Raw genomic sequence first — 27,318 nt, forward strand, 5'->3', positions numbered from 1 at the left:
AGCAAAATCCCTAGGAAAGCTGCTCAGGATTTTAGAACTGTAGAGTGTTGGAGTTGGGAAGAACCAGCTTAATCCTGTTACAACATCTGTGAGGTAACTAGAGGAAACTCGGGATATAGACCAAGAAATCCCTATTAAAACCAAGGAGGGCCGCCCAGCACAGACTCAGCACTGGCCTGTCCAGTCTCATCTCATGCCTTTCTCTTCCACGTTCACTCTTCTCAAGCCCAACAAGACTTTCAGTATGAGCCCAGCCATTTCCCCATGCAGGGCCTATGCAGGGTTTGACCCTTTATCCTAAAATACTCTCTCCTTCTTCCTTTCTGGCCCATTCCAATGCCCTAGCCTCATTCTAAGTGTTACTCCCTCAAAGAAACTTTTCCTGACCTACCTGATTAGGGGGAGTCTCCCTAGAAATCCTGTTTAAAGCCATTATTGAAATAATAAATCCACTGTCTCTGGTCTCTGCCCCACTACTTCATTCCTGCTTCCCAGAGAAAACACCTTCAACTCTTTCAGTGTGTAAGTCTCTGTGTGTTTTGGTATTAACTCCATATTTCTTAATAACATACTAATACTGCTTTTTCTTGACTTTGAAAATTTAGCTATTGATTTCCTACTATGGAAAATGAGGGCTTACCTCTCTTACATACCTCCCCCTCTCACACCAGACACACCTCCCCTCCCCTCTTCTTCCCAGTGCACTTACATCATAATTTCTGGTTAGGTAAATGGATATTTGCATTATTTTGATTATGTAAATATTATTCACAGTTGAGCCACGTGATATAATGTTACAACATTTCCTTTCTTGGAGACTATATACTCCTTTTATACAATTTTTATGTTTCCTGCTGTTAGTAATTGTCTTGTTTTCTCTTTGACTTAGTTTTCAATGTACCTATTGCTGCTTATCCCCAAACTCTCTTGTATATGTGTAAATCTCATCCAGGATGTGTGAGCACATCAGATATTAATTTCATCTTTTGGAGACAGTCATCCTCCTGCTCCAGCCTCAAGTGGTCATTTTCCAAACTTGCTGTTGTCACTGTTGCCTTAGACTTTCCTGCACCTGCGCCCTGGCATGTCCTCTTGCTCCAGTCCACTGTGGGATCTCCTGTCTTCCAGGTCCTTCTCTGAGGCCACAGATTAATCATTTTTAAAACATCAAGATGAAGTAATATCAGTGACAAGAGCCACAGAGCCTCAAAGGAATAAAGACCCTGTCTTCTTTTCATATGGAATATTTAATCGCATTTTGTGTTTTTAAAGTTGTAATTGATTTTTGATGCTATTTCATGTAAAATAAATTCTCCTTTTTAACATCTATGAGTGACTATTTTCAGGTTTAATATATTACCTTCCAAAAATGTATTAAGGGCAATTGAAGATGTGTTAAATATGTATCATAGTTCAATTGTGCAGGAAAAAAGTGCTTTTTTGCTTTTGAAATTTCAGCTGCATCCATAAAGGCTTAAGTAAAATGGGTGACAGATTTGTAATGTTCTCAAGTGGAACATTTTATATTTTATGTTTTCCATGATCAATGAGATGAAATCCACAATGTTCAAACGTGGACTTAAATGCCTGTAACTAGTAATTCCAAACAGAATCTCAGCCAAGACTTCTGCAAAATTGACAAGCTTATTCTCGCATTTATATGAAAACAGAGGCCAAAGACTGGCAAAGGCAGCTTTGAATAAGAAGAACAAAAAGACTCAAACTACCAGAAACCAAGATGTTTTACAAAGCTATAATAATCAAGACGGTGTGGTATCTGTACCTGGATAGACAAATAGACCAACGGAGCAGAATGAGGAGTTAAAAAACAAATCCACATAAATATGGTCACCTGATTTATGACCAGGTGATCCTACACTGCAGTGGAGAAAGGTCTTTTCAATAAATAGCATGGGTGTAACTGGATATCCACATGGAAAAAAATCTATCTTGACCCTTATGTCATACAGCGTACAAGATAATCAATTCCAGTGACTATAAAGTCTAAATGTGAGAATAAAACAATAAAGCTTAAAAAAACCCCACAGGAGAATATCTTCATGATTTTGGACTAGGCAAAGATCTTTTAAAACAGTATGCACCAGACTGCATTAAAATGAAGAACTTCTGTTCATCAAGAGAAACCATTAAGACAGTTCAAAGCTAAACCACACCTAGAAAGAGATATTTACAATATATATGTTTGAAAAGAAACAAACCAATAAAAGAGATAATCTAATAAAAAATTAGCAAAAAGACTTGAATAGGCACTTTACAAAAGAATATTCTGATCACCAACAGGCACATGAGAAAATGCTCAACATCGTTAATCATTAGGGTAATTAAAACCATAAAGAGATTCTTCTACAAACCCACCAGAATGGCTAAAATTGAAAAGGCTTGCTGGTTGGTGAGGATGTGGAGACACTGTGAGCTTTGTGCATTGCTGGGAATGTAAAATGGTGCAGCTGCAATGAAAAACAGGATGGTGGCTACTCAAAAAACTAAACATAGAATTACTGCATGATATGGCAATTCCACTTCTGGGTATATACTCCAAAGAATTGAAATCAGGAGCTTGAACAGATATTTGTACACCAATGCCCACAGCAGCATTATTCACAAAGGCCAAAAGATGGAAACAACCCAAATGTCTATTGATGGATAAATGGATAAACAAATTATGATATATAACAATATATATATACATATGCTATATACAATGGAATATAATTCAGGCTTGAAATACATGAAATTCTGATACATATTACAACATGGATGAACCTTGAAGATGTTATAGTAAGTGAAATAAGCCAGACACAATAGGACAAATATTTTATGGTTCCACCTCTCAAGGTACCTAGACTAGTCAAATTCATTCAAATTCATAGTAGAGAAAAAGTACAATGGTGGCTGCCAGGGTCTGGGGATTACCAACATGAGGAGTTACTGTTTGATAGGTACAGAGTTCCAGTATGGGATGATGATAAAGTTCTGGAGTTGGATGGTGGTGATGGTTGCACAACAACGTGAATGTGCTTAATGCTACTGAACTGTACACTTAAAAATGGTTCAAATGGTAAATTTTATGTCATGGATATTTTACCACAATGACAAAGATGCTTGTTAGGAAGGATATGAGATGTGTAACTTTTGTCCTGTGCTGGTGGGTATGTAAATTGGTATGAATATTTTGGAAAACTCGTGTTAGGATCTACTGCAGTGGAATATATGTCTACCCTTATCAGATACCCAGGAATTTAATTCCTAGATGTATGTATCCAACAGAAATTAGTACATATCTCAAAAATATGTACAAGAATGTTCAGTAATATTATTCTTACTAGCCAAAACATGGAAACTGTCCATCAACAGTACAAGGGATAAATAAATTGAGATATATTTATCAGGATCAGCTACATAATTTACAGGGCCCAGTGCAAAATGGAAATGCAGGTACCTTGTTAAGAAATTATTAAGAATTTCAAGATGGCAACAGCAGAACATTAAGCCAAGCAAGAAGCTATGTGGCACTGCACAGGTAACATTCCCATAAAGTCTGTCCTGATATTGATACAATGGAATACTGCACAGCAATAAAAACAGGGACAATTTATTGCTACATACAACAGATGGATGAATTTTGCAGACATACAATGAGTAAAAAAAGTCACACCAAAAGAAAACACACTATATGATTTCCTTTATATGAAGATTAAGAACAGAGAAAATAATATATGATAATAGCACTTAGAATAGCGGCCAGTCTAGGGGTTATATTGAATAAATAGGCAGGCACAGGAGAGAGCATTTTAGGATGGTGGAAATGTTCTATATCTTGATCTGGATTGTGGTTATCCATACATGTATGAAAACATAAATAACAATACTTGTCAAATTGAATATAAAAGCACCACATGGTGTCAGCTGCTCCTACCCTCCAGCCGCTCACCCAGGCACATATCTGAATCTCATGCTCTGACTCCTCTTTGGATGGTCCCATGGCTCAGAAACAGGGCAGGAAGACCTTTCATGCTCTCTGATTCATAGCACCCACATTTCCATTGTCTACTATCAAGAGCTGCTGTCCTGAGACACTCCTCAGAGCCAGGGACACCAGCTGTGCTAGTTGACACCCAACAGACTCGGAAATCTATCTAGGATACTTAGGTCATGAACAGAAGTGCCTCATATGACTAATAAAATCTATGTTGTGGTGCACCACGGCTGTAGTCTGCCTTCATTGTTGTAATACAGTATTTCAGGGACCCTCCTCTTTCCAATGCAATGTAATCAACAGATTTACCATAAGAGAAATAAAATATACATTTAGAAAGAAAACAATTTTCATATTAAAGAGAAAATAAAACTAGAACAAAATTTACTCTAGTAATAGAGATCACTCAGTAAGCACATATTCTTGACTGGGGAGAATGGGCTGAAGTGGCTCTTGACATACAATGGACCCACAAGGTTTGAAGTCCTGGATTTCCTTTTTGAAGCAATGCTTCTGTCAACGGCAAAGACCCAAAGGGACACCAGCCAAAGAACTGTCTGCCTCCCCACTCAACTTGAAAATCCCTGGCATTTTAATGAGGTGCCATTTTGCCTTTTCAGTAAAAAATACTTCTCTGTTATGCACCAGTCTCTCTGATAAATCATGGCTATTATTTCTATTGTAGTTGTCTTGAGAAAAATTCACTCTTTAATATCCTGTGGTATTTTCATTCAGTGTGTAAATTTAATATGAAAAGTACAAACCCATTATTATCTGTTCTCTTGGAGAATGGGAGAATAAATGGATAAGAAAAAATGGTGGGATTGTTGGGCTTTGATAGCAAGGGCACTGTTGGATCCTGCTCAGCACACAGGCTCAGCACAGAACTGGGTATGTGTTGGGGAATACCACCCTCAAGGGAAAGCCTCAACCTATGGGGCATGGGAGCTGGTGGATTCTCCCTATTCCTCCTCGATAGACAATTCAAAGAAATATTCTATACCTTCCTCAGAAAGTCCCCAGAGCCAGCAAGCCCCAGATGCCCACTAAGGTGACCTTGATAACACCCCCTTGCTTTGGCTTTACTTCCTCCTCTGTTTCACTTTCCTCAGTCCCTCACTGCTGATCCCTCTGATCATCTCCCAAATAAATTACCTGCTCTGCCTTCAGGAAGGGGTGGAGCAAGCCAGGCTAAGAGGCAGGGACCCAGTTGCCTTCCATCTAGGGCCTCAACTCTCCCCTAGAACCTCAGAGTCCTCCTCTGGATTCTCTGATTAAACTGGCAATGAGAGAACGAGGTGTGGAGAAGCACCCAGGAATTTTAATACCATAGGCATGGAAATGTGCCCATAATTGCAGCCTACTTTCCACTGGCCAGAACTCAATCACATGATTCCACTAACTCTACAGAGGAAGCTGGAGAAAGCACCTGTACCCAGAGGAGCAGGAAAGAGATTTGGCGAATACATTGCATTGTCTCTGCCACAATTTACCATGAATTTGACATTTCTTCTCTCCCTTTGGGAGTTTTAAACTATTGTTCTCAAGTTATTTGTACCAAGGTCTATGTTCACTGATTTCAGAACGATAAATTTTGTATTACTGCCACAAATGAAATGTGGCATAATATAAAGCTCCTGTGAGAAATCTTTGTTCACAGTTTTTTCCAGTTACTATTTAATGTTATTTCTAAAGTGCAGAGAGGGATCTGCCCATTGGTCCTGTCTCAAATGAAGGAATGGAATTATAATTGATGCTATAATTACCAATTATAGTTGATCACTGCCAATCAGAGAATAAATGATAATAAAAAGGGCCAGAACTCTTTCTCACTTTTAAATAAAGGCCAAGATGCTGGTAAATTTTTCTAGGTATGCTCTCTGAAAAGGAAGGTCCAAATCTGCTCAGACACATTAAAAAAGAAGAAAACTCACAAGTGTGGGGGTGAAGTCCAAGTGATCACGTCTTTTTTTTAGTATTGTTTTGAATAGAGAATAAAGAGCAAGTAAAATTACACTGTGAAATGAACAAAAGAAACTCCAACTAAATTGGACTCATGGAGGCCCGTATGGGAGCTTGAACACAGCCAACTACACCAAACTGGAAGAGACAGAGACATAGGCTTACATCTCTGACAGGAAGGTGTTTTCCAATTTACCATCCAGCAGGAGGAAGGAAGATTTCTCTCCCCAGCTGGGAACAGCCCAGCCAATGAGAGACTGTAGCAAGGCAACCAATGAGAAGTCCCAGTTTCCTCCAGCGGACTTTTCATTAAGGCCCCTCCCAACTCCCTTTCCCCTCTATAAAGCCAAGCCTTCGTTTCTTCGGATTTTTATAGTTTGCCATAGTGTGCATATCCTGAAATTGCAATTCTTTTGGTTGTTCCTGGAAAAACTCATTTTGTGGTAAAACTACTGGCCAATTTACTTTTTTAAGTTGACAACACATACACTCTTAACTAGTCTCTTGGCCTCTTGAAATCATGAAATTTCTGCCTCATTACTTCTCTTTAAATGACCAAAATTAGATCTAGCCTAGAGAAGAAGCTTACTCCTGGCTCTGGCAAGAACAGATTACAATTTGCCACAGTAAGCTGCATTAGGAGGAACTGCCAAGGGTCAGGAGCAGAAGAGCGCGCGTAACACAATCCTTCACCTTGAGGGCCTTTGGAAGGTTGGGTTGGTTCTTCATAGCCCTCAGTTACGAGTATAAGATGGCAACTTTATCATTTCTGTTCAGCTGATCTGAGTGCAGATTTAACCTTGATCTGTTCTTACCATCTCTGTATTCATGTCCCCTCATCCTGCATCACTGTGAATATGTCTCTTCTCAATAAAATATAACTACTAATGATTGAGTGCCTTCTATGTAGTAGGTGTTTATATTACCTCACTTAATCCTCAAATGAGCCACGTGAAACAGGATTCATTAACCCCATTTTGAGCTGAGGAATGCTGGGAGCCGGTCTCCAGGCTTAGCTACCACCGCTGTGTGACAAGGTCCGGCGGTGCTACTGGCAGACGTGCAAGGCACTCGCCAAGGGACAATAGGGAAAGATCTAAGCTATATTTAAACCTGCCTTGCTGCTGGGAGCCGTCAGCCTACAAGTTAAGCGTCTGCCTTGTGACACGGTCGGGGAGAGAGATGAGGGGACGCACGGCGACCCTCAAGGGAATTTACCAGGCTGCCCCTGCAACAAATCTTCCTGGTACTTCTGACTTTCCTTCTTCTGCTTACTCTATTCTGCACCTGGGGTTATTTCAGGGGAAGTCAGCCCGGCCCTGGGAATGAGAATGATACAACGCAATATTCTAGGGAAAGTTCTGGGGAAAAAACATCTTCTAGGGAAAGAACATTCTGACCCGTCCTTTGGTCGGGTAAAGCGATGGGAGTGGAGAGGGAACAAAGAAATCTGTAGCCCCCACAGATCTCTCTGGGAGGACGGTGGTTGCCACGGCCCATTGAGTCAGGAGGCGGGTGCGGGTAGCCTCCTTGAAATAAAGAATTACAGAAGCTTGACTCCCCCCGGGCCTACACACAATCAATTGCTCTTAGGACTATTGTCTACCTTGCAATCAATTACTCTTAGGACTATTGTCTACCTTGCAAAAACCTGCTTACGCAAGCCAAAAATATGTACTGGGATTGTTTCAGGAAATCATCCTTGCATACCCTGAGCCCTATATAAATCATACATACACAAAATAAAGTTAGACTTGGAAACCTCACTCCTTGTCTCACTGCGTCTCTCTCTCGCCGACTCCGTCCGTCCCTTTGGGAGACCCTGGACTCAGCTGGGGCTGGACCCCGGCAGAGGAACCTGAGACATTAAGCGAGTGGGGCTGTAGTTGCTAGCCACTGCTCTATATTCATACCTTCTCTGAACACTGTTTTCATGTTCTGTTTCTCTCCCAGGATCCTACTTTCTCTGCAGCCCTCTCTCACATTCTGTATATTCAAGGGTCTGGAGTAGAACTGTCATATAAAATACAGAATACTCAATTAAATTTGAATTTCCGATAAACAAGTATATGCGTACATATATTTACATATATTTGTATAAGTATGCCCATGCAATATTACTGTTAATATCGCATGGGCATACTTACACTAAAAAATTATCTGAAATTCAAATTTAACTTGGCCTCCTGTATTTTCATTTGTGTAATCTGGCAACCGTAGGTGAGCTAAGTGTCTTTTTTTGTGTATTGTTGTCTCCTCCACATCATTTCTCCTTTTTTAGAAACTCTGTCAACTTTGAAACACATCTTCAGACTCCTCTCTCTACTTTTCCTCCCTGTTGAACTTGACTGTCATGTTCATTGCTACTAATGTCACTTCACTGATCATTTTATCACCTGGTTCACTTTCTTCCTTTCAGCAATTTTTTCCATTATTATTTTTCATGATTCCAGTATCCACATAGATGACACTTCAATACCTTTGCTTCCGATTTCCTTTACCTTCTAATTTCAACACTTTTTTCCTCCAACCCAGTTCAAAAGGGGAGGAGCACAGGGAGTGTGGAGAGTTTTGCAGTATTACATAGGGTGATCAGAGAGGCCACACTAAGGAGATGACTTTGAGCAAATACCCTGAAGGAAGCGAGGGATCGGCTCTGTTAACACTTGGACAAAGCGGTCCAGGAAGAGAAAAAAGTTAAGTGCAAAGGCCTGGAGGTAGACTTCCAGGCTTGTTTCAGAAAATTTCTCGAGAATAGAGATAAAACATAATCTTGACACTAACTGTGCCCACAGGGTATCTTTGCCCACAGGAACAATTCAGCAAATATGGTGGTTCATAAAAGAGTATAATAAATTCTTGTTTAATAAATGAATGAGGGGGGCAGCTTGATAGAAGGTTATTAATCATTTGGAAATCAATTCCTGTCCTGTGAGACCTTGCAATCAAATGACAACATTTAGATTCTGAAAAATTTGTAAAATAAAAGCATAAATTAAATAAGGAATTGATATTATGTACACCTAGGAAAGTGCATTCGAGAGGTGTAGTTTGAGGGGCCACATTGCTATAGCTTTCCGTAAACTTTAGATTTTTTTGCTTTCAATACAGTAAGAATCTTGAGACAAAGAGATAAAGAGAGAAAACATTTGCTCTTGTTTTTAGGAATTTATTCAATAAAACTTTATTGGGTGCCTGCCAAGAAAAGCCCCAAGCCGGATATATTCTAGAGCTAAGAACACAGCTCCACGTAGTAAATATTTTATAGGTTTCTGTAGAACGAACGACTGACTGATGAACGAACGGAAAGAATCGAAGAGTGGCTTCTCCGAGGTACCCGGATTTAACGCCTGGAGTATCAGAGTCCAATTTCCAATTTTGCTTAATAATTGTTGAACTGTCACAGAGGGTGAGAACAAAGAGAAAATGACCAAACAATGAACATTAAAACTGGGTGTTACCGACGCTGCGGTCAATTCTGTCCACGCTAGGCTTCCGTAGTTCTTCCGTCCTTAAGTCTTTTACGAGACCGCGGCCGGTAGTGACGTCACAAGGTTTGGAACTCGCGGGAAATCTCGTCTCCGCGTTCGCGTGGGGGGCGCGAGCGCGCGCGCGGGACTTTCAAGTGTCGAGCCCGGGGAACGCGAGCTGCCATGAGCCTCTGGGTGGACAAATACCGGCCGTGCTCCTTGGGACGGCTGGACTATCACAAGGAGCAGGCGGCGCAGCTGCGCAACCTGGTGAGTGGGCAGGACGGGGCGGGCGGCGGGCAGGCCCCCAGCGCGGGGGTCCGCGGCCCTGAGGAGCGGTGCATCCCCCTCCCGCCGCGGAGGGTGATGGAGGCTCGAGACAAGCAAAACGGGGAGGGGGAGAGAGAGTGGGGCGGGGGACGTGCGTGTGAACGAGAGAAGTCTCGCTGAGAATTGTCATCTGAGCCAAGACTTGAAGGCAGTGAGAAAGCCCGCGATACACAAATCAGGGGAAGAGTGGGCCAGGTAGAGGGAACGGCAGGTGCAAAATCCCTGAGGCAGGAGTGTGCACAGCCTGTTCTAGGGACCTTCCTAAGGGCCAGTGTAGCTGGAGACTAGTGGGCCGGCGGGCAGAGTGACAGCAAATGGGGAGCGTGGGGGGGCGGATCCATTGAATCCTTAGTGAGATGGGAGGCCTTCGGAGGGTTCATCTGACTGACTCGTTATCAGGCTTACCTAAAATTCCTTGATGTCGTTCCAATTTACAGAAAGGAAGGATTTGGATTATATTAATTCTTAAGGTCATTTCTAATTCTAAAATAGATTGTATTAGGTTGTCTTTAGTTCGTTATGGAAGGTTGTTTTTCTTTTCCCCATCCTGATGCCAATTTTTATGTAGTAGTTGATTAAAGTGTCTAACGGTAGTGTTTTGTGAAAAGCAAACTGAATCTTCTAGGGAACGGAAAGGGAAGAAGGGTCTTGAGGAGAAAAATCTAGAGGCTGTGGGAGCTATTTATCTCCTTTTAAGAGCCTAAAAGTACCCTATGTTGATGGAAGTGTTTTTGCTCAGCAATGTGGTCTTCCTATCCCCACCTTTCCCGGAATTACAGGTACTATTTAACTACTTTTTTTTGGCTGAGGAAGATTCACCCTGCGCTAACGTCTGTGCCAGTCTTTCTCTGTTTTGTATGTGGGTTGCCACCACAGCATGTCTGCCAAGGAGTGGTGTAGGTTTGCACCTGGGAGCAGAAGCTGGGGCTCGGAAGTGGAGCCTGGGAACTTAACGACTAGGCCACGGGTCCGGCCCCTAAGTCCTTTTTTTGAAATGAGAAATAATAAAAAAAAGGAACCCCATCCTTATCTATGAAAGACATTAGAAAAGTTGATCATGTTGCGAGACTGAAAGTTTTTTTTAGTTCATTTATTATTGGTATTCCATCTATACTAATTTAAAATAAGTCTCTTACAGCTGTATACTTCATTTATAGGCAAATTGTGTTTTCCTACAATAGCTTTGACTTCAACTTTTTTAGCCATAGGATACATTTTATTTTCTACGGCCATTTTTTTTGCTGTGCAGAATTTGGAATAAATATTTTGGATGAAAATTTAATATACTAGCTTTATGTGTCATTTACAAACTATTAAAATTCACTGTAATAAGCACTTCTTTTAAGACACTTGTTCCTTTTTTTCTATAATGGTTATTTACAAAACTTTGGCTCCACAAGATTTTCTGCACCTGAAGCTAAGGTCGCTGTTCTCCTCATCTTGATAGCCTTCGTTGCCCTGATTCCCAAACCTGACTGATGGTCACAGTCACCTGGGAAGCTGGTAGTGTAATGCAGCGCTGTCAGTGCCCTGCCCCAGCCCCTTGCTTTTAACTTGTAGGTGCACACAGACTGACTGCCAGCTCCCTGTCTCTGTGCTTCCTGAAGGCTGTCTCTTGCTGACACCCCTAAGCAGCCTTGAAATGCCTGGGAATTAATGCCTTCCCTTCCCCCCACCCCTCATCCACAAAAGATTGATGAGAGAGAGCGTAACATACTCCAACTTCCCTGCCCCTTGGGTGGGTTAATACTGTGGGGTATTTTTATGCTGGTTTCAAGAGTATCCCCAGCAGGATCAAGCCCCAGGTGCCAAGAATGGTATTTAAGTTGATAACATACTCGTACTATACAAGGTATATAAGTTATATAAAATTTATGCCAGGGGTATAATCAACATTTTAGAGCTAATTGAAGAAAAATCTGTCTCTGTATATACACACACACACACACGCACATATACACATACATTTGAAGGGTGAGGCACAAAATGTTTGATACTTAGAAAGTAGTTTAATTCTGCCTAGAACAGTTGTTTGTCTAGGGAAAATGCCTCGTTCTTTTTTTTCCAGGTGCAATGTGGTGACTTTCCTCATCTCTTAGTGTATGGACCGTCAGGTGCTGGAAAAAAGACAAGAATTATGTGTATTCTACGTGAACTTTATGGAGTTGGAGTGGAAAAATTGAGAATTGAACATCAGACCATCACAGTAAGCAGTTTACTTGGAGGCCCTCCAAATATTTATAGCAAAGATTTTCTTTTTTTAATTAATTAATTATTTTTATTGCAGTAACATTTGGTTATAACATTATATAACTTTCAGGTGTACATCGTAACATATTTCAAATTCTGTGTAGGTTACATCATGTTCACCACCCAAAGACTAATTATAACCATCACCATACACGTGTGCCTAATCACCCCTTTCGCCCTCTGTAGCAGGGATTTTCAATCCTCGTTATATATGCCACACACCCTGCACGATCGCTGCCCAAGGTATGATTTAAGTAAGAATTTCACAGGTAATTCTGGTGAACAGGATTGAGAGGTACAGATTTATAGACCTGAGTATTACAACTAGACCAAAGGCAATTATGTTAGAGAGGAAATATGAGCAACAGGAGATTTTGGGTAAAATGTAGGTGGTGGGATTTATTTCAGATTACCTAATAAATCAGTGTCTCCACTGGAGCCAGAACTCAAGTTTCTAATGTTCATTGTTCTGAGAGCAGTAGTGGGTATGGAAAGTGAGTGATTTGAGAAAAATTTTAAATGTGGCATCAGGCGCCTTGGTAAAGGTTGGGCAGCTGAATGATTGGGAAAGGAAGCGTGAGCCTCTGGGATGTTCAGAGAGTTCCCATAGTCTTGCCCTGGCTGAGCTTTCCACCCTCATAACATACAGTGCATTTTTATATTCCTTCCTTAGAGAGATGTTTGATAGCTGAAATATCTCATCTCAGAAGTGCCCCTGAACCCCATTGGAATTAAGTTTTCCTTCTACAATCTGTAGTTTATACTTTTTAGAGTACTTTGTTTTGCCTTGTTTATAATTGTTTATACATCTTCTCCTTTGATAAGATTGTATTTGTTTTGAAATTTTGTAAGGGACATGTCATATTCATTTTCACATTCGTCATTACCCCTGGTATAGTGTCTTGTACATATTAGGCACTGAAAAAATGCATGCTGAGTGACTGGAGGTAGGTAGTGCTGTTAGAATCTTTAGGAGGATAAATGGATTTTAGGCTAATGTGGATTTGCTTGTGTTTAGACACATTGAGTTTGAGATGTTAGTGATACCTCCTGGTGGAAATTCCTATAAAATATGTAGGGACAAATTTAAGAAGAAAGATGTGGCATCTGTAGGAAGAAAACTGTAATGTCTTATAAAAGGACAAAAATCAAGAGCTGATCAAATGGAAGGATGTGGCATGTTCTTAGATGGGAGGCTTAATATTTAAAAGTATCTGTTCTCCCCAAGTTACAGTATAAATTCCAGTGAAATCTCAATTAAAATCCAAGTTTTTAAAAAATTATATGAAATAGTCTTAAAGTACATATGGAAGAATACATTCCTGAGACTAGCTATTGTAATTTTGGAAAAGATTTTGTGAAGTGGGACTTGTGTTACCAGATATTAAATCATATTTTAGGCTACTGTAATTAAAACAGTATTGTATTGGCATGAATAGAGAATTAGAGCAGTGGAACTGAATAGAGAGCCCAGAAATATGACAGGGTGTCTATTTCAAATCAGTAGGGAAAGGGTAAGTTACCGAAGTGTGCTGGCATAACTGGTTACCTACCCAGAGGAAAATAAAGTTGAATCTCTCTGATGCACAATTTATAAAGATAAATTCCAGATGAATTAAAGACTTAAATGTTATAATGAAACACTAAATTTCTTAGAATAAAATTTCATAGACTATATAAACACCTGTGGCTCAAGAATACCTTTTAGTAGAAAACATGGAATCTGTATAAGAGAAGAAATACATACTTGGACTATATGAATTTTAAAAGTTTGTATGATAGAAGATAACATACATAAAATCAATAGAAAGATGAAAGATTGTCAAAAAAATATTTGAAAGGAACATGTTATATGAAAGATTTTACAAAATGACAATGGAAAGACAGCCTGGTAGAATTGAATAAGTTGTCACAGGAGAGAGATGTAAATGGCCGGTAAACATATGTAAAGATGTTTAACTTTTGTGATACGGAGAAGCAGCATGAGTCTGTTATATACTCATCAAATTGGCAAAAATTGAAGGCATGATAAAACCTACTGCAGATGGGGAATGTTGGAGAAGAGAATTCATTGCCAGTGGAAAAGTGAATTGTTAGATTTTTTTGGAAAGTAGGCTGGTTATACATATACACACATATAAAAGTTTAGAAAACATATCATCTTCAATCCAGCAAATCCTTTATTGAGAATCTGTTATATAGAAGTGAAAGCAGTGTGTGAGATATATGTACAAGGATGTTAATTGTGGAATTATTTGAGATGGCAAAAAACACGAAACAAAATGCCCATCCGTATGACTGGTTTTGGGACATCCATGTTATAGGTTGATAGACAGCTATATCACCCTATACCAGTTGTCTGAGAGGGATTGCCTAGATGTATTGTAAAGTAGGAAAGCAAAACACAGAGAAAATATATATGATGCCTCTTTTTTAATTTTAATTTTTTAGAAGAAACATACTATGTAAACATATAGAAATATATTTGCTTGTGTTTTTGTGTGTTATCAAAAAGACTGAAAGGGCATAAACATTGTTTACAGTGATAATCTGCTGATAACTAGGGATGGATTGGAGATTTCTGGAGGTAAAAGAAAAAAGTAATCACAAAAACACGATATGTGATGTGACCCAATTTATATAAAAACGTATTTGTTTATCTGCACATTAAGAATGGATTAATGAAGTTAAAACATTAGTGGTGTATCTAAAGTTTTATTTTTTTAATAAGTGTTAATTGTTTATATAATTAAGAAAATGAAATACAGAAAAGAGAAATAGTCAATAAACAGTAAAAAAAAAAAACCCACTATTTTCTTTGTCCATAGACTCCATCTAAAAAGAAAATTGAAATTAGCACTATTGCAAGCAATTACCACCTTGAAGTTAATCCCAGGTAAGTTGCTATTATGTAGAAAGAAGCATTTTAGAATAGTGGTGTTCAGACTTTTTTTTTTTTTAAAGATTTTATTTTTCTTTTTCTCCCTGAATCCCCTCAGTATATAGCTGTATATTTTAGTTGTGAGTCCTTCTAGTTGCGGCGTGTGGGACCACCTCAACATGGCCTGACGAGCAGTGCCATGTCTGCGAATTGCTGAAACCCTGGGCTGCTAAAGCGGAGCATGCGAATGTAAGCACTCTGCCATAGGGTTGGCCCCAAGACTTTTTTTTAAAAGAATGGAACCCATTCTTGAAATAAAGTCATGTGTGGAAATGCAGAATATAAAACAGATAAAAGTGAAGCTGCCCTCTTTGAATAGGGAGCCTAGGACCTTCCTACTTTCCCTTCTCTCTGAGACCCCTGAATTAAATAATTTTAATTGTTTTCTTACTCTACAGAGCTCGATGTTTTACACAAAGTATGTACACAAAGTATGTTGCATAGTAATGTTTTGTTAAATTATGTTGACTCAGAACTGATGAGCAAAGTGTGTCTAAAAAGTTTGTAATGTCTGTAGTGAATATTTCAGAAAGTGAATTTGGATTACCATATCCTTCTTTGCCATTTCCTTTGTTTCTTCATTAGAGGGTATTAGAATAGTCTACCAATCAATGTCTGTATTGTCTGTCATGAGATAAGATTAGGATCTTGTTGGGAGGCACATGAAAACTCTCACCACAGCAGTTAAGTACTCCTTAACTGAGTGGTGCAGAAATGGTTGTATTGGGAGCAAAGTTGGCTAAACCTTGCGAGTTCTATGGGGCCTGATAACATTCTTCAAGGAGAACAGAATCAAGGATATCTTCAGGCAAAGGCAGCTTTGTGAGCAATGGCATGGAGAGGTGAATAAACATCCATTTCGATACTGAATGGAGCAGGAGGAATAAGCTAATGTGTGTTCAGTAGCAGGCACTGTGTGAAAAGCTTTTCATGTCTTATATTTAGTCCTCATAAGAGACAGGTATCATTATTTTTCCTAGGTGTGTCAAAGAAAGTTAATAGAAATAAGGTTGGTGGGAAACGGTCTGATCATAAAAGTACAGTGTTAATTCTATAGACAAAAGAGGAATGTTTTGGATTCTTGACTAGGAAATGATCGTACAGGGAACGCTCTAGGTGTGTTGATCTGCTAATAGTGAATTGAGAAAGACTTGATGGCTGTTTGGGAAAATAAATGAAAGCTGGTTGCTTTGCCTTTTTTTTCTCATTGTGAATTCCTCTGTAGCAAGAATAGCCAATTAAAGGTTAAGCCTATTGTTTTTCAGGTGTTTGAAATTAACGTTCAGCCTGGATTAACTAGGTGACTTATGTTGGTTTGTGAGGTGCATGACTTAAGTGCTAAAGTAATGATGTGGGTATAAATGACAGCTCATGCCCATAAATCAACAGCTCCCAGAGTTCTGAGTTTGTATCTTAGACACCATTTGCTTATCCTCTCCCCTGCTTAGCTGCTGAATCAGCTCAACGGTACTGCTGGGAGTGGACTTGTCTAGGCTTGTTCTCTCTCAGACCTTTGCTATTTTGGGGATGGGGAAGAGCAATAGAGATTACATTTGTTTCAAAGAGTTATTTTTATATTTTGAGAGTATAATATATAAGAATATATTATATACTCTTACAGTAAGAAATTAGCTGTAACTAATTATTAACTATAGTGGGTACAGATGTGTCAAAGTATTTGATAAACTGTTGATTATTAGTTACTACTCTTTTTAAGTAACCACAAACTTAATATAAGAACATGTGTAGTGTTTTCAGTGATGTAAATCAAATTGTAATTGAGTACTAGACTATTGTTAGTATTTTTAATGACCCTAAAATACTTCACTTTTAAAGGTTTGTGAATGTAATTAGGTGTTACTAATCTTGATTAAAATTTTAACCACTTAAGATCTGTAACATTTTTCTTATAGTAACAGATTAAGAATAAAGGCATAAACTTTCTAAATATTTACATGTATATTTACCATTATTTTTGTTTTGTATAGTGATGCTGGGAATAGTGACCGGGTAGTGATTCAGGAGATGTTGAAAACAGTGGCACAATCACAGCAACTTGAAACAAATTCTCAAAGAGATTTTAAAGGTGTGTGATAAACAGATTTATTTTGATGAGGCAGACACTTAAATTCTAAGCAATGAGTATAAGAGAAAATGTAGTGGGAAATGTAAATTCCATCCGTTTAGCAAATATTTATTAACCTCTTGTTCTATACCAGGGACTATACTACCTTATTTTTTGGATATAAAAATGAATAAAAGAGGCCTGATCTCTGTATTCACAGGAGTTTATAGTGTAATGGAATTGAATTTTGGTGGACAGGGGACTATTTGAGCCACCCATATGTTATTTTAGAACTGGATGAGTAATGAAAACACTTAATTTAAAATGAGAAATTGCATGATTTAAAAATAAGTGTTCTTAGGATCAAAGTTATATGTTTATCATCAAATATCTAAATAAACGAAAAGAAAATTAATCTCACCATCCAGGGACAGTTACTGTTAACATTTTTCTCAATACCTGCTAGGGTTAATAATATGTGGATACATTTTTACAGAAGATTTTGTGATAAGTATGCCAACATTTAATATGTGTATATATATATATATTTTTTTTTTTTTTGAGGAAGATTAGCCCTGAGCTAACCACTGCCAATCCTCCTCTTTTTGCTGAGGAAGACTCGTGCTGAGCTAACATCCATGCCCATCTTCCTCTACTTTATATGTGGGACACCTGCTACAGCATGGCTTTTGCCAAACGGTGCCATGTCCACACCTGGGATCCGAACCGGTGAACCCCGGGCCGCTGAGGAGCGGAACATGCGCACTTAACAGCTGTGCCACCGGGCCAGCCCTAATGTATATTTTTTTAGAACATACTATTTACTTATTTTTTTGTGAGAATGACTGTCCCTGTGCTAACGTCTGTTGCCAATCTTCCTCTTTTTGCTTGAGAAAGATTGCCACTGAGCTAACATCTGTGCCAGCTTGATGAGTGCTGGTAGGTCTGTGCCCAAGATCCGAACCTGCCAACCCTGGGCTGCCAAAGTGGAGCACACAAACTTAACCAGTACACTGCCAGGCTGACCCTCCCACACTTAATGTTTTTGATATAGTTTGCCAAATTCTTCATCTGAAAGAGGATATGGATTTATACTACCAATAGCAGTGTTTGGGAGTGCCCATTCCTCCCCAACATTTATCAACACTGGATAATTATTTTTAACTTTTTTTAATTGGAGAAAATAAATCATTTGGGTTTTGTTTTTCTTTAGTGAGTATGATAATTTTTCTTTTGGTCGTTGCTCATTTTACTGTTCTGTGAATTACCTGTTTCTTATCTTTCCACTTCATTCTCTATATTTCAAAATAAATTTACATTTATTTATTTATTGCCACTATAAATGAAGTCTTCTCTCATTTTTTGTTTACGTTTATGACAGCTATTGATGTTTATATCTTTTTTTTTATTTTTTTTATTTATTTAATTTATTTATTTATTTTTTTTTTAAGATTTTATTTTTTCCTTTTTCTCCCCAAAGCCCCCCCGGTACATAGTTGTGTGTTCTTCGTTGTGGGTTCTTCTAGTTGTGGCATGTGGGACGCTGCCTCAGCGTGGTCTGATGAGCAGTGCCATGTCCGCGCCCAGGATTCGAACCAACGAAACACTGGGCCGCCTGCAGCGGAGTGCGCGAACTTAACCACTCGGCCACGGGGCCAGCCCCTGATTCTTATATCTTAATTTATATCCTACTCTGTGGTTAAATTCTCTTGTTTGTAATAGTCTTTCCACTGTTTCTTTTGGTTTTTCAGATATACATTCATATCACCTGTCAATAGAGATAATTTTTCCTTTTCCTTTCCAATTTGTATGGCTTTAAATACTTTCTCTTACCTAATTATGTTTGCCAGCACCTCAGACATAGTGTTTAGTAGTAGTAGAGACAGTGGATATCCTTCTTATGACTCTGGAAGGAGAGTCTCAGGGTTTCCACGTTTAGTTAGTTGCTGGATTTTGGCCTGAGGTATATCTATTCCATTTGCTCCCAGCCATGAGTTGATCCTATTCCATCATGGTAAGAACATATACATCAATTTCTATTTTACTGAATGTTTTCAACATGAATATGTGTTAAAGTTTTTCAGATGTTTCTTCTGCATCCATGAATGTGGTTTTATGATTTTTCTTCTAGTTCTACTAATACCATATTATGTTATTGGGTCTTCTAAAGAAATTGCTTTCTGCTTCTGGAGTAAACCTCACTTGATCATGATGTGTTAATTGTTTTCTGCCTACCAGTGATTTATTTTTGTATCAGTTGGTCTATAGTACTTTTTTTCCTTCTTCTTGAGGAAGATTGGCCCTGTGCTAATATTTCTTGCCAGTCTTCCTCTATTTTGTATATGGGATGCCACTACAGCATGGCTTGATGAGTGGTGCATAGGTCTGTGCCCAGCATCCAAATGTGCAAACCCCTGGCCGCTGAAGCAGAATGCACAAACTTACCCATTACAACACTGGGCCGACCCTTGTAGTAATTTTTGTTCAGTGCTGTCTTTGTCAGATTTTGACATCAATCTCGTCTCTGTTGTTCTTAATTCTGTTCAATTTGGATTCTCTTTCCAGAATTTCTCCTCATTGTGAAGGATTGTCTTGGAAGGAGGCTTCATTTTGTTATTTTCAGTTTACTGCTCTGTCAAACCTTATTGCATCAAGGTTCCTTTGCTCCCAGCCATGAGTTGATCCTAATGGATGCTGTTCTCAGATTGGCTCATGATGCTTTCCAGTGTGTTCTTGTGGGTGACCTGGGGTTCTCCTGTTCTAAAGGCTGTCAGAAACCTAGTGGATTCCACCCACTTCCTCCCATAGTTACTTGTTCTCACTTGCTGATATTTGGGGTTCTTAGGCAAAGTTTGTCCCCTGTTTTTGATATAAATGTTGTCCATGAGTTTTAGATGTTAGAATCTTTAGTTGTTCTGGCTGTTTTTTGGGAAGAGATTCAAATGCTACGCTGCTACCACGGCCACCTTCTAGAAATAATTCAATACAACGGAAAATACAACAGTTGGGTTCAGTCCCTACCTGCGTATGATTCCAGAAACACTTTAAGGCCAGTCCTTGATTCTTGCCAGGTGGAATCTTACTGTATAGGTGACCAGAGGTCTTTTTGCCTTGTTGGCTACATCTCTTGCACCACTGCTTTCCAAAGTATATTCCTTAGAGTGCTGGCGTTGAAGGTGTTCCACAGAAACATGCTCCTGAGATAAAATATTTTGGGGAAATCAGCACAGTCCCTCCTTGTCTTGGTGATTATCTACTACTGTCCCTACTTCTTTCTAAATAGTGATTTTTAGTGCATATAACTGTCATAAAGACTGCAGTAAATTCTACAACAGAGTAACCTCTTTAACTTCATTTAGCCTCGTGTTTCTTAGGCTTGTTTGAGAATTTTTAAGAATAAAAATGAAATAAGTTCTTCTCACCACTTGTATAACTTTTATATGTCCTTGATAAAGGGAAGAGTAGTATATCAGGCTTATTATTGAGGATTTCACTCTGAATAATGAGGAGGAAGAGAAAGAGATAGATAATCAAGTTAACGTTTGTTTCTCCTTGACTCAGTGGTATTATTGACAGAAGTTGACAAACTCACCAAAGATGCTCAACATGCCTTGCGCAGAACCATGGAAAAGTATATGTCCACCTGCAGGTTGATCTTGTGTTGCAATTCTACATCTAAAGTGATACCGCCTATTCGTAGTAGGTGCCTGGCAGTTCGTGTGCCTGCTCCCAGCATTGAAGATGTAAGTCACATTAAACTTTTCAGAAAAAATTCACTTTAGATTCTGTGAATACTGTGTGTACATCCTGTCATGGTTTTTTTTGTAAAAATAGGGTAAATTGTATTAGTAATTCTTAACAGCTGTGGCATGGATGCTAACCATTAGTAGATACCTATATATTATATATATATATATATATATATATATATATATGGTAGTAAATACCAGATACCAATATATAGAAAGTGTTCTCTAAATCATCTTTTACGTTAAATGAGTAGGTGTTTTGAATTTTTCTAAACTCAGTAAGGGCTAGTTATTTGGTGTTTTCTACCTCAACCAGATTTATTTGGCTTTGGAGAATAATTGAGTATGGAGGAAATAGATTTTGTAAGATAATTTGGAAATACCTAATCCCTAGTTAAGGCACCAAAGTTAGCCTGAAACAACGTAATACATATTTTTATCTTTATCATTCTTAATAGCTATCAGTAAAAATCCTAACTTCTCACAATAAGCAGCTTTCCTGCTGTTAATAGATTCTGGGCAGTTTTATGCAAAGTAGGGATATGTGACATTTTGTTAGTTGCAAAGGGGTGAGTACCTCTATTATTAGTTTCGCTTGTAAGAATTTTGGGAATACAGTTGAAACGGTCTATAAAGCAGCCAGAACTACCAGGTTACACCACTCCCATGGGCACTATTCACATCTTAGTGCATGCAAATAACACCCACTGAGTCCTGCAGAATTCAGCCTGTGCAGCTCTACTTGGCAGTCCTGTGAGCGCTGTCCTTGCCACCAACTGTGGGACCCTGGGTCTCCTCCTTCCTGTTGCCTCAAGGAGGCTGGCAGGCTTGGAGCTGGAACCAGGTCTTCCTCCGTTGCAGGGCCAGCTGCTGCCTCTTCCTGACAGCTAGGCTAGCCCCCTGGCTTCCTGCTAAAGGGCCTGTGGGTTAGGGTAGGGTAGTGACAACAGAAGTGGTCTATGAAGGTATTATCAACAGAAATTGTCTCAGTATGCTGTCTGACAGATTGCCCGTTTTTGTTCATTATTTTATTTGTAGATTTGCCATGTATTAACTACTGTGTGCAAGAAGGAGGGTCTGAATCTTCCTTCACAGCTGGCTCACAGACTTGCAGAGAAGTCCTGCAGAAATCTCAGGAAAGCCCTACTCATGTGTGAAGCCTGCAGAGTGCAACAGTGAGTGAAAGGGGTCAGTTACCACAGGAAACATTTTGGGGCATAAGCACACTTCCATTTCATTTATTGTGTTTGTTCTTTTTGTCGTGTAGATATCCTTTTACTGCAGATCAAGAAATCCCTGAAACAGATTGGGAGGTGTATCTGAGGGAGACTGCCAATGCTATTGTCAGTCAGCAGACTCCACAAAGGTAACCAGTATAAAAGACGGCCATAAAAGTCTGATGATGGAGACGGTACAGATATTCTGAGTTTTAGGTTATACTGAGTAAAACTTGTATACTAATACTATGCCATTTAAAATTATAATTAAATCTATTTAAAGTTAATACTAAACTTTTAAAGAAAAGGTAGGATTTAATTTTAGAAATTTAGTGGTTCAGAATAGTTGGTGTGTAGTATCATGGCTTTTATTAAGCTATTGACAAATGTGGAACTTATACGTAAATTAAATCTTGGAAGTTTTAATTTTCCTTTCAGAATCTCAGATGACTTGAGCAGGTAACTTCATCTTAGAGCTTCAGATTCTTCATTTGTATAATGAAGATACTGTTATTGTTACACTGCCAAGGATACGTGTACCTTTATTATGAAGAGCAAAAGGGATTGTGTGATAATGAATTGAGAACTAGAAAACCCTGTGCTCGTGTATGATGATAGGCTCTGTTAAGAAGAATAATGTGTGGGGCCGGCCCTGTGGCCGAGTGGTTAAGTTTGCATGCTCCACTTCGGCCGCGCAGGGTTTCGTCACTTCAGATCCTGGGCCTCTGACCTAGCGCTGCTCATCAGGCCATGCTGAGGCGACATCCCACACAGCACAACCAGAAGGACCTACAACTAGAGTATACAGCTATGTACTGGGGGGCTTTTGGGAGAAGAGGAAGACGAAGGAAAAAAACAGTTTGGCAACAGATGTTAGCTGAGGTGCCGATCTTTAAAAGAGAACGTGTATAAGCCATCAGTGTTTAGGAAGTGTTCCATGGCACATTTGCTGCACAGTTGTTTCCATTCTCTTCTGTGAGTCTGTTCTGCAGTAGTGGACCATACTGAAAACCACTACTTAACCACTACTTGTTTGATTTATGATAACTTTGAGAAGGGCAATCTCTTCTCCAAATCGAGAGTGACAGTCTTAAGGCCTTTGGGCAGCCTGAAGCTTCCTTAGGTTCGCTGAAACGTACTTCTACTCTTATTGCCTGTTGGAATTGAGAAACCGTCTTTGCACTTTAGAGAGGCTTGTTGATTGTTTTAGGAAAAGGCCTGAGTGCCACTACTAAAACGTAAGCTGCTCTGGTTCACGTGAAAATAATCTTGAAATGAATACCGTAATTCTTCTTTTAGATGATATAGCTGATGAATTTTTATTTTTTTAAGAGATCTTCAATGGAAATTATAAACATGTTCTCTTGGGCTACCATATAGATTAGTGGAGGTGGATAGTCATTCATAATAGGTGCTTAATATTTCATCAGAGTTTGCTTTGACTTCCTATAATTCGTTTATTTTAGTTGAAGAAATTAATAGTTTTCAAAAAGTGCCACACATTTTAAGTCTTCAGAAAAGAAACCTTGATTTTAGGAAAAAGTGTGCATTCCATTATGTAAAATGTCTATAAGCAGTGAAGAAATCTCATCTTTTAAAGAGAGAAAATTCAAAGAGTGACTTAGGAGCCTTTTACTTTCATAAAATACTTCCACACTGAAGACGACTTTCTTGTTCTGATTTTAAAGAAAAAAAATTAGTGGTAGTAGAACTCGCCTGCTTTTAAGAGGTTTAGATACAGATGTTGCAATATTTGAGTTATTGGATGTATTTTTAAGACTAGAGTTGATTATTGCTTTGCTTAATTCTTCTAGCTGCCGCTACCCTTTCCTCTAATTTTCCAAACAGGTTTTGGCAGCTCATAAATGAACTTGTTCAAGAAGAGGTGCCACTTCCTGTTTAGACTATCAATTTCGGGAATTGAGTCCCTTGTGCTGCATAAAAAGAAATTTCTCTCAATTCCAGAAAGGCTTGGGGCTGTCCAAAAATACTTGGAGGGCTGGTGGTGTTCTGATCATTGGTCCACACGGTATCAAATGCTGCTTCTGATTTTTGACCCTTCAGTCTTGCTGCAATATTTATAGTCTTGATTCTTATTTGATCTTTCTTAGAAAAGTCGTAATTTTCTAAACTGAATAGCAAGTAATATTTATTGAACGATTATTATGTTGGCTCTTACACTGTATCTCATTTAATTCATATAATAGTCCTGTGAGGAAGGTGGTATTACCATATTTATTTTGTAGATAAGAAAACTGATATTTTGGGAGATAGTCATGTTTTCAGGGGCATTCAGTTAGAAGGAGGCAGAGACAGTTCTAGAATACCATGTTTCCCTGACAGAAGAATTTGTATTCTTTATCACTTACAGCCCCCAAGAAATAACAGCACAGATATAGTAAATATAGAATGTATTCATTTTTTAGAAACTAAGTCATATTTGAAATGAACTCAGACTAAAATGAGATACATGTGAGCATGCTTGAGACGCACACAGTGCAGTTTCAGATCAGTTGTATAGGTAAATATGTCCTGAATTAACTTTTCAGAAATAAGCTGAATGCATAATTATTAAAATAATTTTACACAGTGTTAGTCATGTCTATTTTTTTTATCCTTAATAATGGGGTTTTATTTATGAGATACACAACCATGTCTGAGAGAGGACAGGGGCTTTGGAGTCAGACTTGAATTACAATTCTGCTTCAACTGCATGAGTTCTGATGAAAGCTTAACCTCTCTGCACTTCGTCTTTTCAGTAAAAGAGAGCAGTGCTGTGGTGAATAGATAGTGTACTGTGGTGAACCTGGGACAGAGTAAGGGGTTAAATAAGTGCTTTGGCAGACATTGGAAGGGTTTGGACTTTGGAGAAGACAGATCTGTGCCTAAATCATGCCTCGACTATGGTCATCTTTGTCAGGTTACTTAAACCATCTGAGCCATAGTTTTTTCATCTAAAGAGAATGGAGATACTGCTCCCTCACAGCTGATGAGGACTCAGTTAAGTTATTTGTTACAGTGTGTCGCACCTTGCAGGTGCTCAAAAAATGCTAGTTTTTTTTTTCATCTTTAGTTTTATTGTGGCACAGCTTCATACTCCTGGAGTCCCAGGAAAGGGATCTGAATTTCTGCTTTTAAGAAATCTTTTATAAATCACTTCCCTGATGGATCTAAAATATGGAACATCTGTGATATTTTAGTAAAGATTCAGAACAGTCTTTTCCCTTTTAGGGTAGGTAAGTATATACAGAGATAAAGATAATACTTGTTTTATGTGTATTTATAATTTTGTCGCTTTTTCTTGCTATTTTAAAAGTCATAAGTATATTTCCCACCTTCACCATTTTCCCTCCTGAAAATGTTATGAGAAGGGCCTAGAATTAAGGGCTTACAGAGGTTGGAATGTTCATATTCATGTAGCCAGCCTGGTTCTGTCCTCCCTGTAACCTCTTGTACTGCCCCTTCTGTGACAAGTCAGCTTTGTTCCCCTGCCATGTTGCTTTTTTCTTTGCAGTTGAGGCAGTAGCATTATATTATGTATCATGCTTATATTCTCTTTTCTCACTTGTGTAATTGACTGGTGATTGTTTAGTCTTTTCATGACCATTTTCTAGATGTCCTAGGTATCTATCGGAGGAAAATAAACATATTACTTGATATGTCATTAAAGTGTGTTAAAATTCCTGGTGTGAATAAGCTAAGCCCTCACTATGCATGAAGTCTTGATTTTTATCTGGGACTTTCATGGTATTTATAAATATTTGTATAGTATCATATAATAATCCTGAATATAAATGTTGTCTGGCTTTAAAACAGTTCTGAAAATTTTCTTTTAGAAAAATGAACTGAAATTAGGAAAAGCTTCTATATGTATCCTGAATATGATAAGCCATTTAAGAAAATATCTATATTGGATTTTACAATTCATAAATTGAGATAGCATGGTAGGTACTTGGAAAAATTACCTCTTATTTTTATCACAAAATATTAATTATTTTGTTTTCTGTAGGCTCCTTGAAGTTCGTGGAAGACTCTATGAGCTTCTAACTCATTGTATTCCTCCTGAAATAATAATGAAGGTAACCTGATTTCAGATCTTGAGCTATTTATAACCATAAAATTTGGACTTTGAGTATGTGGTCCCAGGGCTTTTGCATTACTAAGATATATTGTCACCTTTCTATCCAGCCTATTAATTAAGTTTTACTTCTTTTTCGAATGAGAGAAATAAGCTTCTTTAGCTAATATGTTTTTAAATGATTACTTTTTAAATTACTAGTTATCTTTCTTCAGGGCCTTCTCTCAGAACTTCTACATAATTGTGATGGACAACTGAAAGGGGAAGTGGCCCAGATGGCAGCTTACTATGAACATCGTCTGCAGCTGGGGAGCAAAGCCATTTACCACTTGGAAGCATTTGTGGCCAAATTTATGGCACTTTATAAGAAGTTCATGGAGGACGGGTTGGAAGGCATGATGTTCTGACATCCATCAGTAATTCTTCCTAACATTTCTCAGTATCGGCATTTATATTCAGTTTATATTAGAAGAGCTGCAGGTAAAATAAACTAATTTTACTTGATCATGTCTTATTTGTGTTTTTTTGGTAGTAGTTCCTGTGTGAATTATTAGTCATTATCCTCTAAGTTAAATAATTGGTTCAGTACTATTGAAATATATTGAGAGGACACAACTAGAAACTTTAAAGTCCAGGAACATGACTTTACTTATATTTGTTACCCAAGTATGCGGTGTTGATCCTCCCATTTTCCATCCAGTCGCTCACCTGCCAGAGGAAATTTACGCATAAAGATTATTTTATGTCCTCCAGATGACCATTTTTGGGCACAGGTACATAAATCTTTGCTTGACAAGTCATTATCCTTAATCATGTTTTCCCTCAACCAAGAATTCTATTTTTGCAGGAAATACAGGAATTAATTTTGAAACATAATAGCATGGGTATGTAGAAAATTGTAGGTACCATTTCTGCAGAAATCCAACTTTTATTTTCAGGATACAGATTTGGTGTTAGGTTGGCTGCTAAGAAATAAGCATGTTTTCATTAAGTACTTGAGATTCCTAATGAATATGCATCATGTAGTTTTGGAGCAAAGGTATATTGCTATAGAAATTACTCTTTGAACAAGTGTACTGTTGTGTCCTTGGTCCTGTCCTTTGGAACATTTTTTGTTCAGAAATTGGGTTCATGGAACAAAGAATTTGCTTGACAAATTTCGGTAACAGGCTCTGAACAGTTTCTTTAATTTTGGGCAATGGAAGCAGGACTCAAAAAAAACGCCCAACTAACAAGGCGAAATAAAAGGTGTTAAGTTG

At 38.5% G+C, this 27,318-nt stretch overlaps 1 protein-coding gene across 5 annotated transcripts in view; it reads left to right on the plus strand.

The window, feature by feature from the left end:
- RFC3 (replication factor C subunit 3) overlaps nucleotides 1-26,563 on the plus strand; it is a 186,228-nt gene extending 159,665 nt beyond the window's left edge. For 3 of the 5 annotated variants that reach the window (XM_070239515.1, XM_070239517.1, XM_070239518.1), the window contains 8 exons: nucleotides 11,828-11,965; nucleotides 14,838-14,905; nucleotides 16,939-17,036; nucleotides 20,577-20,758; nucleotides 21,803-21,939; nucleotides 22,032-22,130; nucleotides 25,991-26,060; nucleotides 26,275-26,563. In XM_070239515.1, coding sequence (XP_070095616.1) covers nucleotides 11,828-11,965; nucleotides 14,838-14,905; nucleotides 16,939-17,036; nucleotides 20,577-20,758; nucleotides 21,803-21,939; nucleotides 22,032-22,130; nucleotides 25,991-26,060; nucleotides 26,275-26,466 — 984 coding nt within the window. In that variant the 3' untranslated portion in view covers nucleotides 26,467-26,563. Of the gene's footprint in view, nucleotides 1-9,230; nucleotides 9,700-10,345; nucleotides 10,539-11,827; nucleotides 11,966-14,837; nucleotides 14,906-16,938; nucleotides 17,037-20,576; nucleotides 20,759-21,802; nucleotides 21,940-22,031; nucleotides 22,131-25,990; nucleotides 26,061-26,274 lie in introns of those variants that run through there. The other 2 variants (XM_001494657.6, XM_070239516.1) reach the window with 2 other exon arrangements.
- Nucleotides 26,564-27,318: the final 755 nt, after the last annotated feature.

The sequence above is a fragment of the Equus caballus genome, chromosome 17 (genome assembly GCF_041296265.1).
Source record: "Equus caballus isolate H_3958 breed thoroughbred chromosome 17, TB-T2T, whole genome shotgun sequence".
Classification (NCBI taxonomy): domain Eukaryota; kingdom Metazoa; phylum Chordata; class Mammalia; order Perissodactyla; family Equidae; genus Equus; species Equus caballus.